Genomic DNA, 20,842 nt, shown 5'->3' with positions numbered 1-20,842 from the left:
ACATTTATTTGACCAATTATGGCACAGCTGTTAGACTGCTAAATCCTTCTGGACATCTGTAAGTCTTTCAAAATAAAACCAGCTGTTTCAAGCTAAAAGAGTGCTATGGGATGGAAGTTCACTGGCTGTTGGACCATTCTTGGTACACTCAAGACACTGTTGTGTGTGAAAACCCCAGTAGAATGGCAATACAGTAAGATCCTGTATCTGCGTGGGATATGTGGGATCTGCGGTTTCAGCCATCCACCTACCGTGGATGGCTGAAACCGCGGATATAAGTGAATACCTGCTGACCCCATAAATAACATGATTTTCTTGTACATACATATGTATAATAAAGTTTAATTGATAAATGAAATACACAGTAAAACATTACCAACATTAAATACGGTAATAATAAAGTACAGACTCCAAATAAAAAAAAATAAATCAACCGGAAATCATAAAATTCAAGTAGTAACTAGAATAGGCATAAACAGATATCTTGCAAGTCGTAAATAAGCGACAAGAACCAGCGTTATACATCATTGGGAAATTAGTGTATCTATTAGCTTGCAAGCTGACAGGGCTAGCTGAGTGGGTAAAGTGCCTGCCTGGCAACCCAAAGGTCGCAGGTTCGAATCCCGCCTCGGGCTTGGATCAGAGTAGAAAATACAAAAACTTGGGGGGTGCAATATGGCCACAGAAGCCGATGTGCCAACAACTAACGGGAAAGAAAAAAAAAAAAAAAAAAAAATTTAGCTTGCAACCCCCGCTGTCTTCACACCTACCGCTCAAAAAAAAAAAAAAAAAAAAGAGACCAAATGTTTAGTTTGTTTCTTTATTTATGCCAGGGATGTCGGAATTTTGTTTTTTATAGTAACTATTTTTTTTTTTTTTTTTTTTGTTTAGAAATCGCAAAAGTTAGGCAAATGCAAGAGTTGTGTTTTCAAATTAAACAAAAATTTGAAATTATTCAAAAGTTTGAAAACTGTGTATCCGTTAAATCTCTAAAGAACCATTATAATGCTGATGACCAAACTACACGCGACATTGTAAAAAATAAAGGGAAGCTATTCGATTTAAAATCAACATTGTAAAAAATAAAGGGAAGCATTGTATTGGACACATGAGTAGTATGTGCCAAGTGTTTTCGTTTTTTTTCTGGGGTTAACACTGGGTAACTGATTCAACAGATATGGGGGCACAACTGTATTTGTTTGTCTACTAGTAATTATTATGCATGCATACTGAATTGATTTTGATTGATTTTTTTTTTTTTTTGATTTGGTAGTTGTTGGCGCATCGGCTTCTGTGGCCATATTGCACCTCCCAAGGTTTTTGCAGTACTTTGATCCAAGCCCGAGGCGGGAATCGAACCCGCGACCTTTGGGCTGCCGGGCAGGTACTTTACCCACTCGGCTAGCCCGGTCGGCCATACTGAATTGCAAGCATGCATGTGCCCCACAATCACTCAGTATCTGATTGCCTGCTTTATACAGCCTATAATAATATGTGATGCTGTTTCTGATGGAGTGGTGGATTTCTGAATGTTGATCAAGTATTTGTTGATGAAGTGGCCACTCAGTGTGTAGGACCAGTGGTTGTGATAATTAAGCTGGAGAACTCAAGGGTTATTTAGTCATGAAGTTCTTAAACAGAGAAATCGACTGATTATAATGTATTCTAAATGTTGTAAATTACCTTTAGACTGTCATTTTGTAAATGTCATCAGAACAGCAACTTTTTTTTTCCGTTTGTATTTGATGAGGAAATAAAATATTTAATATAACATATCCTGTGACTGGATTACATAAGCTTCTGTTTAAGCTGGATTACATAAGCTTCTGTTGTGGAGAAAGTGTAGGTACAAAGGACTGAAGGAACAGCTTACTGTTTGATGTCTGAGCATGTATTATTGAAACTACAATAAAATACAATGAAACCTCCCTTAACAGACACATTTCTAAAAGGGATGCCTCTTGTTGTGGACACTCAAGCTTGGATCCCAGCCAGAAGTATTAGAAATTGTGTTGACAACCCATCCAAAAAAGACACTCTAATATGAATGTGGGCACTTTAATAGGTGTCCTTTTGGCATTTTTCACTTCTCCAGACAGATCACTTTCAAGGGTAACTAACACACACACACACTCATTCATTTTCATTGGTCAATGGCATCTGCAATGAAGGAAAGTGAAGGTCATTACAGTAATACTGTTATTGTTTGTTATCTGGTTTTTAGGAGCATTAGCAACTAAGACCATATTGCTCTGGGAATATGCGGTGGTCATTCCCTGACCTTTTCCGCATCCTCCGTATTTGGTGGTGACGGGCTCTAACCCCGGTCTAATCAAGAAGCGTGTGCTACGCACTGCTGCTCCTTCCCACCTGGCTAGAGGCACCCTACAGTAATACTAATTAGGCTTGTGATGACTGAGTAGATGATGCGATATGCAGTTAATAAGCTCACCACTGCTGTTAAGGAATGTTTACAAACTTATTCGGACTGTCCAATGCAGTTCCACTGTTGTGCATTACTTAGCAATGTAATACAATTACCTAAGAGATGCTTCAAGATTTAAAAAAAAAAAAACACTACCAATGGGATATGCATTGATAATTTTGACCATTAGCTCAAGAGGATTTTTCTCACCCACAAACACAGGGTATCCACAAACCTCCTTTACATAACTAAAATATTGTGTAAAGAGGTACAAACATGGTACAAACTGAAACCATTTCCAGGTGACAAGGACATCTTTAAGTTTTTAATTACCAACAGGAAAAGTGTACTCTGCAGTAGATAGTAGCATAATTGCAAAACTAATTATGGCAGACTCTACCAAGCCCAACAAAGCACAGGGATTGCAACCTTGGTGCCCGTTGAAGGGTTTTCAGATGTCTGAGTGAAAAATACTCATATTTTAAAATAAGAGTATGCAAAGAATGAAATAATTTACTAAACTCACTTATAACCTACTTGTATTGAAGATAAAATTGCTCTTGGAACTGTAAAACAAATTCGTTGTCTTAATTAGCTCAAAGCAGCTGATTAGTCAATCCCTACTGATTCTCATCAGATGTCAGTCATTTTATATAAAACTGGAACACTTTAGCCTATGTCAGAATGAAAGGCGACAAGAACAAAAGATTATGCTTCTTCTACAAAATAGTGTTCTTTCAGAAAGAAGAACTCTATTTCCATTATCTACTACAATGAGCTACATGTTTCCAGAATGTAAATTGAGAAATTAAATCAAAGTGAACATTTGTGGCTAGTACTATGCCCTCATTCAAAGATTTAATTTAGATCATTCTTCATTACTTTTTGATTGTCTTCTATTTATTGCCTTTATTCTGCTTGGATCTGTTTCACAACACTCTTCATCATCTGTTTCTTTGTAAGTATGAAATCAAAATCCCATTGATTTAATAAGAATAAATTCGGTATATTCTTTTTTATTAGCATCAAGTAGCCAGTCCAGTCTAGTGTAGTCTATGATCAGTTTTTAAACCGCAATGCAACCTCCCATCTTCAGATTTCTCTTGTCTCTCACTGCTTTCTAGATTTAATTTTATTTTGTTCTATATAATTGGGCATTTGTGTAAATTTAGCAGTTTTATATGCTAAAATAAAATCAACAGGTATTCGTCCTTGGTATAATTTTTTATATCTTATTTTTAGGTAGATCCCAACAAAGAGTGGCTTGATATGAGCTGAAAAAGAAAAAGGGAAAAAATCACATCATTTCAATAGTAATGGAAAGAACAATTCTGCTTCATCATATGTAATAGAAAGTGTGTTTGTTTATTGTGTCATAATTCTGTAGCAGTAGCCAAGAAGCATAACATTGAGGCATTTTAAAAATAAATCACAAAACCTCTGTGGCACGTTCCATTCACATATGGTTTTGTGAATGAAAAATAGTTTGTGCACTAAAATCTGAAATTTCAATTCAAAGTCATTTTTCACTAAGAATACTCGAAAGTCTTCAAATGTAACAATATCATCTTTTAAAACTGCTTATGTTCTCGCGAAAAGAAAAAAGCTATTTTGAGTAAGGAGAACTAGTTAAGGAAGCAATGTTATCTGCTGCAGATTCTCTTTTCATATATTTCAGCTATAGGGTGGCTATTATTTTGTCGATTCAAGATTTGCAACTATCTGCTAATACCAAAAGGAGGATAGAGAGAATTTCAAAATATTTAAAGTCACAGTTGATGGGTGACCTTCACAACTGTGCATACTATTCATTACACAGACATAACTTGGTGAAAGAGGAGCTTCTAATAATTCTTTTGTTGAAAGGCAAAACTAGAGGAGAAAATTTTTATCGAGCATTTAAAGATTATGCTTCCAAAAACAAAATTCCTCTCCATAAGCTAGTGCACCTGCAATGGTAGGTACCAAGAATGGATTCATTAGTCTTTGTAAGAAAGATACATCATTTCCAGCATTTATTACAATACCACTGTATTAACCAACAAGAAGTACTCTGTGCAAAGTGGTTCATTTTAAGCATGTGATGAATGTGGTAACAAAACTTATAAATTTCATCTGCTCATTAAGCTTGCAATAGGCTTTTTAAATCTTTCTTGGAAGAAGTTGAATCTGAGTATTCAGACTTGATATTACATACCAAAGCCCAATGGTTAAACAGAGGAAAGATTCTGGAAAGATTTTGCAAGTTACTTCCCAAAATTTGAGCATTTCTCAAATCTAGAAATGAGGAATACTAACAATAACTTAATGGCCACACATGGTTACTAGATTTAGCATTTTTAACAGTCTGAAACTCAATGTATTAAATGATGATCTTCGGGGAAAAGACAAAAATATTGCTGAACTAATTAGTTTAACCGGTGCATTCAAAAGGTAAAAACTTGTGGGAACCTGACATAAGAAAAAAGTCTCTGACACGTTTCCTTATTTCAAAACGTTTATTATTAAAACTGCCACTGAAAAGAGTTTTGCTATTTCAACCTTTTGTGGAACATTTTGAAGGGCTAAAGCAAGAATTCAGATGGTGCTTCCAAGAATTCAAGAAAATTAAACCAATTGTAAATTATGCAGTAAATCCCTTTAATGCAGTAGGGTAGGTTTTTCTGAGATTTCAGTATTAAATGGAAACTTATTTAAAACAGACTTTGCAGAAATTCAACTAAAAACTGTTAACCTTAAAAGCAACATTGCTTTAAAATCATAAAAAAGATAATGACTTCTTGAATCTTTTTGACAACAATAGGTTTCCTCTGTGAATCATTATTTTCTTGCATGAAGGTTCATAAAATCAGAGAATATAAGCAGACTTACAAATATACATCTAATTGATCGTCTGCAAGTGGAGTATTCATCTTATAATCCATATTTTCATTCTATAACTGCAAAAGTGCAATCACATTACTTTTAATTAATATTTTATTTTATTATTTAAATAAGTTGAACCATATAATAATATTATGTACAACAGGCTATATAATAAATGTATTGATTTTCTAGTTTAAATCTTTTAATGTCAACCCACTAACAAATGCAGTTTTCTTTGGTGCTGGCAACAATTTCATTAATACCAAAAATAGCTCATCAGCATGGAGTTGGTGACCCCTGTTTTAGTGTAATGAGTTGAAGTCTACCATTGCTGTTATACATGAGTTTCAAACACGGTTTAAAAAGATGTCACTGAATAGAACTACAATCCTACAATGGTTCAAAAAATTTATAAAGAATGCCTGTTTATGCAATCATTCTGAGAGGTAGTGGCAAAACAAAAATCAGTGAGGACAAAGTGGAGTTGAGTTTAACATGTCGACATCAACAGTGCATAATATGTTATATCACTGTCAGAGGATGAAACTGTATAAGTTACGGTTCATAGAGAAGCTACTGGTGAACAACAAAATCAAGAGGACAGAACGTTATAAGTAAATTTCTCCACGATTACAGTTTTGCAATTATGCTGCCATCTATTGCCGAATGCACATTTTCTGATTGGGGAATAAAAACTTGAAGATATCCTCTATCACGTGGAAGTGGTTTCAGATTTGTATCATGCAGTGCACCCTATTTACACAATAATATTTTAGTTTTTTAAAGGTTTGTGGACACCCACTACATTTGATATTCCTGCCTATTTGATAAAATCATTGTGACACGTGATATTACTTTCATAACTACTTTGGCAACAGCAATGTCCAGCTTTTTGACTGAGGGATGACAGGTTCAATCAAGAAATGAAATTTCTTGCTGTTTTGCAGCAGGACCGTACATAGCAATTTTAAGAAGGGAAGTATTCTGATCCATTTGGGGGGGGGGGTATTGCATCCATTACATAAACTTTGTGTGAGCAAAAACAATGAAAATTGACTAAAACTAGCAAGTGATCTAATTATGAAATGCTTTAAACAAAGTCATTTATATTCATTTTTACTAAAATTTAATTATGTGTTTAATAAAAGTTGTTATTTACTAAAAGTATTAATTGAAACATATTGAAACTTGCTACACTAACCTCTGCAAAGCAGACACCTTCCTATTGTGGATACTTTCCTCAACCCAGTGGAGCCCACTTTAGAGAGGTTTTGCTTCAATATATTTCTTATATGTTAACTGGTTATTTATTATTACAGCTCCAATGATTGTCCCTTAAATGAAAGATGTGATGACCATGTTATCAATATTGTATAGCATGATCTCTATTCTTTTGATAGGAAAGGGAATGATTCAACTGGCAGTTTTTTTTTTTTTTTTTTTATGAAAACCCCAAACACGAAAGGTATCAAAACCTATAGTACTTAGTACCGTGCATGGGTTGAAGGTGAAGTATGGAGGGGAGGGGGGGGATGCCGGAAACTTTGCTCTAGAGACTAAACATGGGTTTCACCACTTCAAGCCTCCAATAAGCAAAGTGGTGGTATTTCACCGGTTGATGAAAGTCATCTACCACCTTGAATTAATCTGAAACTGTAGTGTAGTAAACCCATTATTTCTGGAATGGCGTAGCTACTTAAGCTTGCTAAAAGAACTTAGCTGCTCTCAGTACCTATGATCAGTAAACCATGCAACAAAAAAAAAATAATAATAATAATAAATAAATAAATAAAATTATTTGACAAAATGTGTAAGGAGAAAGAAGCTTCCCAGATTGACTCGATAAGTTTTTCTCTCTCATGTCACAAAATATACATATCTCAGTAACAGAATGTACTGTTATTTGTACTTACGTAGTATATTATCTTGAAAGGGAGGCACAAGAAGCTGTTCTGAACGTGTTATAAAAAATTTTGGTTCAATCAAGATACATTTGTCTGCTAATTGCTGGAACACATCCTATAATGAGAAATATCAATTATGTAATTGTTTCCAAGATAAACAGTAAGACTTCCTTAATGCAACTAACTTATCTTGCTAGTGGAGGCAAGTTACTTATGTTATGGAGATCTTATTATCTATTTTATTATGATAGTAACACAGTAACTAGAAGCATTTCTGGTTGTAAATCTATTGATATTGTTTCCAAAAGTAAGCAACAAAATTAAAATCTTCACAGCAATTCTCACTCTATCCTTGCCATCTAAATACTATGTTTTTAATATTGATGGCAGTACTCTTAATTCTTACTTTTTTGCATTGGTAGTAATCTACCATAAAAAGGACATTTCTTAAGAATGATGCTGCACTTTAATAGAAGTGCACATTTCTGGATTACATTTTTTGTCTCAGCAACACTTCTGGTCCCTTCAAACAACATCTACTAGGCTTGGGCTTATGCTCACTTTAGAAATGAAATTTTCATTCACAAGTCAACATAAACTGACAGTATCATTTTAAATTAAACAGCATCACCAAAAAAAGTGAATTTGCTATACATATAAAACTAAGTCACCATTGTTTCAAGCCATTTCAAGAATTACTGGACTCACACCAGACAGTAGGTGGCCTCTATTAGCAAACTTATGCTGAATGGGGGAATAATGGGCTCAATAAACAAAGGTATATAGGTTCATAACTTATGTTTTGCTTGAGGACTGGTTGAAGTTAGTTTTCATTTCTTCAGATAATGAGCAAATCTGAACACTGTACTACCATAACACACATAAGCAGTAGAAGAATTTAATGGAAAAAAGAAATCCATAATACAATACATACTTCGGATATAATCTGCTCTAATATGTGCCATGGCAAAAAGAAAATGGGCAGCAGAACTCAGAGAGAGAGAGAGAGAGCTAACTCTTGCAGTTATCAACCAACAATTGCCAAGAAAACAGTGGTCCAATATGTGATGCAAAGATGGCAGACTGGTAATCAGCAATCCATGAAATAGTGCAATCTTTTCATTCACCAGATCTGAACCTATCAAAACTTGTTTGATAGGTCCAGATCTGGTGAATCAAAATTCATAACAAATCAAGGGGTTATATAAGCAACGAATGCATTTTTTCAGGAGCTGATGAACTGAATCATTCCACAAGAGTGTGGTAGCCGTATTGCAGCACTGCTAGAACAAGTGTGTACTGGAATAAGTATAACTGCGGAGAACTACAAGAAGACAAAGGATGCTTATAATTTATGCGTGGGATGCATTCCTACATAAAAAAAAGAATTCACACAAATTAACACCCATTATACCAGGGAAATACATTAAAATTCATGGGGATGCATTCTGCGGATGCATAAACAGTCACTAATGTAACAATTTTTTGGATTATTTTATGCAGATAAATCAAAATTAATAAAATTTTTTATAATTAACATAAAATAAAATTAAATTAAATTTGTAATGAAAATTTTCATGTATTGTATGCAAAAAAAATTATTTCATAAAAAATTTTACTGAAAATTACTTGTATAGTAACAGTTAAAAAAAAAAAAAAAACACCTTAAATCTGGAATTTCACTCACTGTGACATGATTTTTTTAGTTAGTGGTCATTTTCATAAGTATTTATTTTGACCCTATGTCAACATATAACATGTTATTTTAATTTTTAAGCATATTATAAGATTTATTTATTATTATTACTTATATTATAAGGATGCGTTATTTCAAAATCATGCAAATAAGACTCCACAAATCGTGACACTGTATATTGAAAAATAACACACCCCTTGTAAATGAGCAGCAAAGAGCTATATGAAAGGAAACCTTCCAATTAAACACAGAAAAGTTATGTGAGTATTTAACCTCTAATATAATTCTGCACTGCCCCTACACAGCAAATTACTAAAGGTCGTGGAGTTACACTCTGAGGTGTTTAAGGCTTTGAATGACTTAAGTAAACTCAATGCTGATGGGATTCTTCTTCTTGCACAGACTATGCACACGAGGGGACAAATTCAAATTGAGGAAGGATGGCTACAGAATAGATGTACAAAAGTTTGCCTTCAGCCAATGAGCAGTTGATGGATAGGTGAAAGGGGAATTTTTTTTTTCTTGGCTGATACTATATGTGCTTGCTTTTTTGCATAATTTGCCACCACTAATATTTCAGCATAGGCACTGAATAATTTAATAATACAGCTGAAATCCATTAAAATGTGACTCGTTACAATGCAAGCATAGCTCCCATTTTTCGTCAGTTGAAACATGTTTTTAGTCGCTGAAGGTCAACATTTTGGATTCCTTGTGAACATGTGGCGATATTTTCAGTTTAATGCGAATCCACAATACACATTATCCTTTGATTTCCACAAGAACAATAATAAACGACTTGTAACTTTACTGCAAAGTGTTTGAACGTACAATATATATTTTTAAAAAGTTTGTTTGTTTGCTTGTTATTTTGATTTTTAGGAGCATTAGCAAGTAAGGCGATATTGCTCCGGGAATATGCGGTGGTCATTCCCTGACCTTTTCCGCATCCTCCGTATTTGGTGGTGACGGGCTCTAACCCCGGTCTAATCAAGAAGCATGTGCTACGCACTGCTGCTCCTTCCCACCTGGCTACGGAGGCGCCTAAAACGTTTGTAAGACACAAAGCCTTACAAACACCAATTTCTCTAGACAAGAAAAGTATGTGAAAATAAAATAATTTCATTTCAGAAATATTTCAGTTGGTGGGTTGATTGATTTGATTGATTTGGTAGTTGTTGGCGCATCGGCTTCTGTGGCCATATTGCACCTCCCAAGGTTTTTACAGTACTTTGATCCAAGCCCGAGGCGGGAATCGAACCCGCGACCTTTGGGTTGCCAGGCAGGTACTTTACCCACTCGGCTAGCCCGGTCGGCTTTCAGTTGGTGGGAGTGGGCCTGTAGGAAAAATAGCCAAAGCAAAGTAGTAAAGCAGAAAGACCATGGATTTAAAGGGAGCTCAGGCAGGTAGTCAATATCAATTTAATCCCTCTATTATACCACCATGTAAGACGCAGCATTTAGTCATTTTTGGGAAAGGTGGCTCAGTGTAGTTCAAAAGTATTATAGTCAGTAGGGGGTCTTATGGCAGAAGGTGAAAGGGTTCTCTGGTAACGAAAAAAAAAGTTGTGTGTTAGTAACGTATGAGAAGAACATGTTAAAGAAATAATATAGGGATTGGATCTCTACAAATTAGTTAGGCGGTGATATGCAAATAATAGGGAAATAAGTTGGGTTTTCGTGTGGGAAAAACATTCATCACACAAGTTCAATCACCAACTGTCAATTTTTCTTGATTTTCAAATTGTAAGTTGTATTTTTAAAATACAGTATAAATTTAAAGAAATGTTCATGCATTAGGAACTTGCAGACAAAGGAACCACTAGGTAGCAGTGATCACAGTGTACTGATGTGGGATTTTCTTAAAGATGTAACTACCATGAGGGGTAAAGGAAAGGGTTTTTGCTTTTGTAAAGATGACTACAGTGGTCTCAGAGATTCTTTAAATTCCGTACAGTGGGACCAACTGGTGATATTACCAACAGCAAATTCTAAATGGAAAGCATTCAAAGAATTAATCGTGGAAGCTACTAGGCTTTTCATACTGATTAAGAAATACGGTTCAAAGTTTAGGCCTAAATGGAGGTCAGACGAACTAATGAGAAGTGTGGCAAAGAAAAATGGACGGGATGCATATTCAGGAGACACAGAAGCCAATGGTACACATAAGTTAAGTCACAAAGGAGGTTAGGCAAGTGAAGACAGATTATGAGAAATCTTTGGCAAAGGATGCTAAGAAAAACAGGAAGGGCGACTTTACTTATATAAATTCTAGATGAAAATGAATGAATCAGATTGGTTCCTTGATATCAATCGTTCAACTGTTGATAATCCTGCTCAGATAGCTGACAAACTGAATGAGTATTTTGCATCTAAATTCATACATGAGGAACTCTAAGGGGGAGAATAATGATTTTGTTATAAATGAGAGCAAAGTGGAGGAGAAATTGTTGAAGTTAAACATAAAATAGGCATCTGGGGTGGGTAGGATCTATCTAGTTATATTAAAGGAGGTGGAAAAGGAAGTAAGCAAACCATTAGTCATAATTATGAGAGCATCCTTCGACTCAGGGAAGTTCCCATGGACTGGAGATGTACAAATGTATCCACAATTCACAAAGGGGATCAAAGGGTGGCACAAGTAATTACAGACCTGTTAGTTTAAATTCTGTTCTGGGGAAAATAATGTAGTCATTGGTTAAAGGAGCATTGCAGGATCATCTAGACAAGACTGCAGTAATAATTCAGACAGAGCATGGGTTTGTTAAGGGAAAGTCTTGACTAACAAATTTGATTGGATACTATGATGTGGTTACAAAGGAACTGGATGGAAAAAAATAATTTTGATATCATATACTTGGATTTCAGAAAGCTTTTGATACCATTGAACTTTTGATACTGTTGACTACTGTACAAATTGAAGCAGTATGGTATTAAGGGCAAGTTGCTACAATGGATAAAAGAATGGTTGAATGGGAGAAGACAGAGAGTAGTGATCAATGGACGCTACTCTTCGTGGACTAATGTTATTAGTGGAGTCCTTAACAGTTCAGTGCATTTTGCATTTTTATAAATGATATTGATGAAGGTATATCAGGCTTAATGTCCAATTTGCAGATGATACAAAGATCGGCAGGGTTGTTAATGACAGTAATGGCAGTGTGCTACTGCAACAGGATCTAGCAAATTTGGGCACATGGGCTGAGAAGTAGCAAATGAAGTTCAACACTGACAAATGCAAAGTACTGCGTATGGGTAGAAGTAACCCCGGAGTAATGTACCAACTGTGTGGTACTACACTTAGGGTGGTAGAAAATGAAAAATACCTGGGAGTAATTGTGCAGTCAGATATGAAGTTTTCTGAGCAATGAAGACAGGCTGCCAGAGCAGGTCATGGGGTGTTGTCAATGATATACAGGAATTTTTCCAGTAGGGAAAAGATGATTATCCCTTTGTATAAGGCAATGGTCATGCTCTGAGTACTGCATACAGGTCTAGAGGCCTCATTTTAGGAAAAATGTAGAGTTGCTTGAGTGAATACAGAGAAGGGCAATAAGATTGGTGAAGAGAATGAAGGGGTCCTCGTACCAAGAAAGGCATAAGTTCTGCAAACTGCAGCATCTGGAGACCAGGCACCTGTGAGGTGATCTGACTAAGGTGTATAAAGGCCATGAATGTGTTGAACAGGCTCAATACTGATGGGGTTCTTCCTCTTGCTCGGATTATGAACTTGAGGGGGAATAAATTCAAATTGAAAAAAGACAGTTGTAGAATAGATGTGTGAAAATTTGCTTTTAACCAGAAGGTTGATTGCTGGAACAAACTTCCATCCGTTCTTGTGGAAGCTTCTAGCTTAAAAACATTCAAGGAAGAACTGGACAAACTTTTAGAGCAAATGAATGTGTGAAATGGTTTTTTTTTTTTTTGGCTGATGCTGTATAAGATGGCTTTCTTGCATCACTTTCTTGCATGCTGCTCTTAATAGAATCAAGTCTAGAGTCCAGTAAATTCAAGTGGTTGGAGACCTTGGAGTGAAAGAATCTACAGTGTGTGGAGGGAAGAAAGAAGAGGAGAAACTTTGTGATGCAGCCAAGTCTATGGAAACAAGCAATGGATTGCAACAAAAACTCTTGCAGCTACAAGACGAACAATTGTATAAAGCTATGGTTCAGTGGTTTGTTCAAGAACAATCTGAAGGCACACCCCTATCCGAACTTCAACTGCAAACCCAAGCTAAAAAATTCTACAATGATCTTGATGGAAGTGAGTGCACAGCATCCACTGCAAGTAATGAATGGCTAAATACATTTTAAAAAGCAGAATGGAATAACCAAAACCACTATATCAGATGAGATATGTTCAGCTGATGATGAAGCTGCATGCTCGTATCCTGCTCAGCTTCAGAAAATAATTGAAGGTGGTAGCTATACTGCAATGAGGCCGAACTTTGTTTAAAAAATGTTACCCAATGCCACTCTGGCCTGTAAGAACAACGTTCAGAGACCACAAGGCTTGAAGCAAAAAGTAGAGTCACTCTGAAAGACAGAGTGACTGTACTTTTCTGTGTAAACCAAATAGGAAATCACAAACTGAAGCCACTTTGCATAGGAAAGTTTAAATAACCACAGTGTTTCCATCATGGCCTCTATGCCATTTGCCTATGACTTTAGCAAAAATGCATGGATGACTTCCAGTATTTTTGAAATCTGGTTTCATAAGCAATTTGTACCTGATGTACGTAAACACTTACGGAAACAAGGAATGAATACCAATGCTCTCTTGTTGCTGGATAACTTACCCATCCTCCTGCCAGTAATCTAACAAGCAGAGATGGTAAAATCTGAGTTAGCTACTTATCAAAAAACACCACATCAAAGATATAGCCTCTGGATCAAAGTATTATATCAACGTTTAAAATGAACTTCTGAAAGACTCTGATACAGCAAGTAATCACTAGTGAGGCTTCTTTAAAAATAAGATCATTTTTAAAGAAGCTAAACTTATAGGAAGTTAACACTGGTGGCGAAGCATGGGAAACCACAATGAAAAGGTGTATTTCAAAATGCTGGAAAAACATATTAGGTGCGAGTCTGATCCTGGATAGCAATAGCATTAGTAGAGGCATATGATGCAAAAAAGCAAGCTTATATAGTATCAGCCAGAAAAAATAAATAAAATAATTCCCAAGTAGCCAGTGACAGTGATGAAGAGAATGACTTTGAGGGCTTTATAGAGGAAGATATCGCAGCTGCTGACCAGTCCTTGGAAAAATACTAATGAAGGCCTGACAAAAGGTAACACTGCCAATGCTGAATGAATACTGGCACAGTTAGTCAATATAGAAAGAGGGGCCAAACTGGATTGTTGGGCAGATGGGGACAACAACTGTCATATATATGAGCACAACTGACTCGGAAATAATCGAAAACATTACAAATGAAAATCATGATCCAGATGCAACCGAAGATGAGGAGCCAGAGCCACCACCTAAGATCAGGGAGGCACCTGCTGATTGGAAAAACAACACTTAAATTTCTTGAAACAGAAAAGGTTTGAAGTTCTTGAAACAGAAAACACAAAGGCAGAATTTTTTTTTGTGACAAGAGATGTGTGTTTATCGTGTTTTATGGATAAAGTCGAACTTGGTTATAACGAGCACGGAAATAATGAGATCACAACTGTAACAAGCAAAAAGCCATAATGATTTTAATTTATGCATATTCCCATACAATCACTCATTGTTATAACGAGCATACTACACGGATATACTGTACAAATTTTGGTAACTATGCATTCTTAATTGCTTGGGGTTGAAAAAACCCAATTCTTGGAATAGACAAAAATGAAATGGGAAACTTAGCTTTTATGACCACCAGCACTGCATCAGATTAGGGACCAGTTTAAGATCTTGTCCTTTTGGGGACAGGGGCTATACAATAGTGCATTAGCGTTCTACTTGTCGCATTACCCTATTTACAGATTGTCTTGTATTCACTGAACCATAAATTTATTTTGGGACTTCTAAGAAATTTGTATGCAGATCACTTTACTGTCATTTTAAATAAAATTTGAAACGAACCCTTCCTTCAGAAACATGCTTACTAACAAAATAAAGTGTCTCTTGATTCGCAAAAAAGTCGAAATTATTCATGAGTTAAAATGTGGAATAAAAAATGTTGAAGTGTGTAAAAAGTTTTTATCCTCTTTAACAATAATAACATTGTGGAAGAATAAACATGTTTACATATCGGCACTGGTAAAGAAAATAACCAAAAAATAAAAAAATAAAAATTTAGAAATTGCGAGGTTACAAACACCGATGAAGCATTGCTTCGATGGTTCACTACACAAAGGAGTGCTGAATTTTCAATAGATGATCAGATCTTGGAGGCCCAAGCAGAAATATTTGCTAAACAATTTGAATATGACGATTTTGTATGTAACAGTGGTTGGCTGGATTGATTTAAAAACCAAATACAAGCATATTAATACAAATAATATGTAGGCATATACTAATACTGTATTATTTTTTTCTCTCTAATATTTCTTTTGGTTTTTTGAATCTACCTTTTTATCAAGTTATCGAGAATTAAAAAAAAATAGGAGGCAGATTTAACTCATCACTGATATAGTAACAGTTATAACGAGGAAATTTTGTCAGTCCCTTGATGCTCGTTATAACCAGGTTAAACTGTATTTAACAACATGAATATTGGTTTTCGAAAATACTTTATTTACGGTGCATCAATAAAATATTGAAGCAATGCAACTGCATATTATTATCATTATTATTCTTTGCATGATTTTTCTTAGACATAGTATTGCAATTATCACACACAAAAAAAGAGAAGAGCAAAATTGATAATACATATGAAGTTTGAATGCCGAAAAATGGCTAGAATTTTTGAACATGATCCCGCTTATGTCGCAATGTGATTCTTTGTTCTCTAAGCATTGCATTATATAATGGGTTTCACCTGTAGTATGCATCTTTACATTCCATTTTCAGACTTAGAGAACTGATGATTTTTCCAGTGCCATCATTAAGGTTTCAAGTTATGCTCACTTTATTATCAAGAGATTAAGAAAGCACAATTTTCATTACATGTTTAACTAGAAGTTTTTCTTCCATCACTTGCTTTAGATTCTTTCTAAAAGTAATGTTCTAAATTTTGGAAGCATCTAAGTCATTTAGACTTGATACATCATTTGGCATAACTTTGATAACAGAAGCCATCCACTGTCTGATGAAACGCCACCTATTTGCAAGATGAGAAATCTGAGTAAACCACTCTACAAATGAGAATGACTCATTCATTCCCCTTGAAAATGCCTAAAGGTCCTTATGTCACTTAAGAGATTCAAATCTCAACCTTTGCAAGGAAGGCCCATGGTGTCCTATCGATGATCTATCGAACTTTTGCAAGTAGAGATAGGGACGTGATAATCCCATTATATAAGGCTTATGTTAGACCACACTTGGAATGCTGTGTTCAAGTGTGGAGACCGCACCTAAAGAAAGACATTGAGCTTCTTGAAAGGGTGCAAAGAAGGGTAACTCGCCTGGTGAGATCGGCAAAAGGGCGTCCTTATGAAGAAAGACTTCGAATATGTGGGTTGCAGAGTTTGGAAACTAGACATCTTAGAGGAGATTTGATTGAAGTGTTTAAGGCTCTGAGAGGCATCAGTAAAATGAATGAGGACAAAATTTTCAAGATTATAAATGATGCTAGAACTAGGGGACATAAATTCAAGTTACAGGGGGAAATGTTCAGATTGGACTGCAGGAAGTTTTATTTTAGCCAGCGAGTTATAAATTACTGGAATAAGTTGCCTTCATGGGTGGTAGAGGCCGACAGTTTGGGGAAATTCAAAGGTCATCTGGATAGTACTTTCGGGTAAGGGAAGCGCATAGGATGATAGGTTTAATTTCCTTTTTATTTATATTTTATTTAATTTATTTATTAATTATTATTATTTAGTTATTTATTTTATTTATTTTTTGTTTTTATCATTGTTATGTTCGGATTTTTTTTTTTTGGCTGGTGCAGCATAAGCCACAGGCGTTCTTGCACCATGCGGCCGTTACTAATACTTTCTGAATAACATAAAATTTGGAAGAAGTCACTTGATCAAAATTCAGTTATGATTAACACAAACTGAACTTTCATATTTCCTAATTACAAACAATGTTCATACTAATACATTTCAACAAATAAGACAGATTCTTTCTAAAAGTAATGTTCTAAATTTTGGAAGCATCTAAGTCATGAAAAATAATGCAAAACAGCATGAATTATAAAATAGATAAAAAAAAAAAAAAAAAAGAATTTTTCCTTTAAGGATTCAAATAACCAACACACATATAGCAATTTAAGTTTGTACTTACCTTAAAAATAAGTTCTTCTTCAGCTTTTGCACTGTAAAGTAGCTTTAATTTTCCAGGATGACCCACATCAGCCTTACATTTTGTTGATACTATGTCATAATAATGTTTCACTATGGATACCATAGGATTGATACCCACACCTCCTCCAACTAGAATCATATCATAAGTCCACTTTGGTGATCCAGGCTGTGGATTATAATAGAAGTCTCCACCTACACGAACACTTACAAAGTCTCCTACTTTGCACTTAAAAGAAAGTATGAAAATTTTGTTATCAAATTTCAGTTTTATACAAAATTATACCAAGGAACAATACCAAATCACTAGAACTAAAGTAATTAAAGAAAATACAGTAAATACCAGCTATTCGCGGTATCTGTATTCGCGGTCGCCGATTTAATATAAAATGAAACCTAAAAAAATGTGAATTTTAAAGCGCCGTGAAATTTTTCGGCATAAAAAAACATGGGCGTGGCTAAAATTATCTTTCCTGGTCAAAACAGCGCTCAGTGGGTGGGGGAGAGGGGTGACAAAATCACGAGCATGGATGTTTCTCGCTAATCCTTGTTCAGTATGTGTTATGCGCTTTTCATGGAAGTTTTCGTCGTTTGCTTTTAATTTATATGCTTATAAATTGAATAAATTTATCAATTTATAAATTTATATGCTTACAAAAGTACCGTTTTGCAGTGTAAAACAGACTTTTTCGAGTGTGTTAACGGAAGAAAGTAACTTTATTGTGGACAAGTTCTTTCTAACCTGTACAAAAATATGGCTAGAATAACAAGGGAAATGTGAAAATATCAAAGGTGATGACATTAGCGAATAAAACTGAGTTATTAGACAAAATTTCTAATGGTGAAAGTGTCTCCTAAGTGGCAAAACATTATAAAATCAATGAATCAACAGTCGATCAATCAAAAAGTCGGAAGAAAAAATCCGCTGTAGTGTCCGTGAAAACGCGCTAATTGCTTCAAAAATTTGCTCTGTAACTCATGATGTTAAATTTTAAAAAAATGGAAAAAGCTTTAAATCTGTGGATAGAAGACCTAACTCAAAATAAAATTCCATTAAGTTCACTCATCATTCGTGAAAAGGCAAAACTCCTTTATTAACACTTTAGCGGAACTGGTGATAGCACTGGCGGGATAAGTTTTTTTGCTAACAAAGGCGCTGGTTTGAAAGATTTGTTTGAAATTTCTAATAAATATTACATTTAATATTAAATTGTTTCTTATTTTCATTTCGATGCCATATGCTATTTGATAGGTGGAACAGGACCAGGGTATGTGATATAGTTGTACACGTTGGCACTAATGATATTAAGAGTAGGAGACCGGCAGAATTACTTAACAAGTACAGGTCACTGTTGAACAAAAGCCGAGAATTAGGGTTGAATTTGAAAGTGTCTGCAATTCTGCCAAGACACGATAGGAGGGAGTATATGATGAGAGCCTTGTCGATCAATTCGGCCCTGGAAAGATTGTGCAAGGCTCAAGGGGTAGAATTTTTTTCAGCCTGGACTGTACTTGTTAACAGGAGAGATTGCTTCTACAGGGATGGGATACACTTAAATAGAAATGGTGCAAGAATATTTGCTGATGCTATCGAGGCAGTGTTAGGTGGGTCGGAAAACTGCTAGCTTGGTGGGAGACAAAGACCAATTGATTGACAGTAGCCACTGGCAGAGGTGAAAGAGATTCTTGCACTGCTTCTATTAGAATGAGCAGAAGCCTGAAAAAAACAAGATGCATGATATTTCAGAGACTGCTGGGAGCCATTGCGGTACAAGTAAACACATGGGTTGTGTTAGGGTAGCTAAGAATAGAAACAGGTGCAGGTATACTTGCGTGTACACCAATGCTAGGAGTTTAGTAAATAAATTTGATGAATTTGAGGTATTGCTCAAAACATCAAAGGCAGATATTGTTGGGATATCAGAGACGTGGTGTCACACAGATATAAGGGATGCAGAACTGGAATTTGGGGAGTACAACATCTACAGAAAGGATAGACAGGATAGAAAGGGGGGAGGGGTTATGCTATTAGTTAAGAAACACATAAAAACCAAGGAAGTGAAGCCAGTCGACATCGCTGGACAGTGCAGTGTTGAGGCAGTTTGGTGTGACATAAGCATTGGGAGATCAAAATTGAGAGTAGGAGTGTGCTATAGGCCTAATGACTCTGATGAGTATAATAAGACACTGTACAGGGAAATAGAGTGGGCCAGTAAATCAGAGAGTCTTATAATGGGAGATTTTAATTTCCCAGATATTGACTGGAATTTGGGCGCTGGTCACTCACACACTAGCAGGGCTTTTGTGGATTTATTGGATGATTGTTTTCTACATCAGCATGTTCGGAAGGCAACTAGAGGGAGTAATACTCTTGATTTGATTATCAGCAGTGATTCTTCAGGCATTAAGAATCTGCAGATAAATGAACCACTAGGTGGCAGTGATCACAGTGTGCTGAAGTGGGATTTACTCAAAGAGGTAACTACCATTAGGGGTAAAGGGAAGGGTTATTGCTTCCATAAAGGCGACTATGATGGACTGAGACAGTATTTAAATTCTATACAGTGGGACCAACTGATGATGTTACCAACAGCAAATTCAAAATAGGAAGCATTCAAAGAACTTATCTTGGCAGCTACTAGGCTTTACATACCAACTAAGAAATACTGTTCAAGGTTTAGGCCAAAATGGATATCAGATGAACTAATGAGGCATATGGCAGAGAAGAAAAATGCATGGGATACTTACAAATTAACACATGACACAGAAGCCTATGATAGATACAAGTTGATATGCAACCAAGTTACAAAGGAGGTTAGGCAGGCGAAGGCAGATTACGAGAAATCCTTGGCAAGGGATGCAAAGAAAAACAGCAAAGAGTTCTTTACTTATGTAAACTCTAGAAGGAAGGGGATGAATCAGATTGGACCACTTGATATTGATGGGTCAACTGTTGATGATCCTGCTCAGGTAGCTAACAAACTAAATGAATATTTTGCATCGACATTTACACATGAGGAGTTATTCAGCGATGGGAATGCCACAGGTATATTCAACTCTAGCAGTAAGCTACAGAATCTTGAAATAACTGGGAGTAAAGTGGAGGAGAAATTGTTGAAGATAAACACAAGAAAGGCACCCGGGGTGGATGGGATCTATCCAGTTATATTAAAGGAGGCAGCAAAGGAAGTAAGCAAACCCTTAGCCATAATAATGAGAGCTTCCTTGGACTCAGGGGAGGTACCCATAGACTGGAAATGTGCAAATGTGACCCCAATTCACAAAGGAGGATCAAAGGCTGACACAAATAATTATAGACCTGTGGGCTTAACTTCTGTTCCAGGAAAATTAATGGAGGCACTGGTTAAAGCACTGCAGGATCATTTAGACAAGACTTCAGTTATAGCTAGGACACAGCATGGTTTTGTTAAAGGGGAAGTCTTGCCTGACCAATTTGATTGGATACTATGATGCAGTCACAAAAGAACTGGATGCAGGGAATAGCTTTGATATTATATACTTGGATCTTAGAAAGGCTTTTGATAC

The 20,842-nt window shown here is 35.7% G+C and overlaps 1 protein-coding gene across 1 annotated transcript in view; it reads right to left on the bottom strand.

Moving 5' to 3' along the window:
• The window catches only part of LOC150091060 (oxidoreductase NAD-binding domain-containing protein 1-like), a 117,631-nt gene that overhangs the window by 9,450 nt on the left and 87,339 nt on the right, over positions 1-20,842 (bottom strand). Inside the window, exons 5-6 of the mRNA XM_090381493.1 lie at positions 17,280-17,525; positions 7,204-7,309 (exon numbers count right to left, since the gene is read on the bottom strand). Coding sequence (XP_090237619.1) covers positions 7,204-7,309; positions 17,280-17,525 — 352 coding nt within the window. The remainder of the gene's footprint in view (positions 1-7,203; positions 7,310-17,279; positions 17,526-20,842) is intronic.

This window comes from Mastigoproctus giganteus, chromosome 1, assembly GCF_048544385.1.
Source record: "Mastigoproctus giganteus isolate SK-2022 chromosome 1, ASM4854438v1, whole genome shotgun sequence".
Classification (NCBI taxonomy): domain Eukaryota; kingdom Metazoa; phylum Arthropoda; class Arachnida; order Uropygi; family Thelyphonidae; genus Mastigoproctus; species Mastigoproctus giganteus.
The sequence above is the reverse complement of the archived record's forward strand: the minus strand, read 5'-3'. Positions and strand labels throughout refer to the sequence as shown.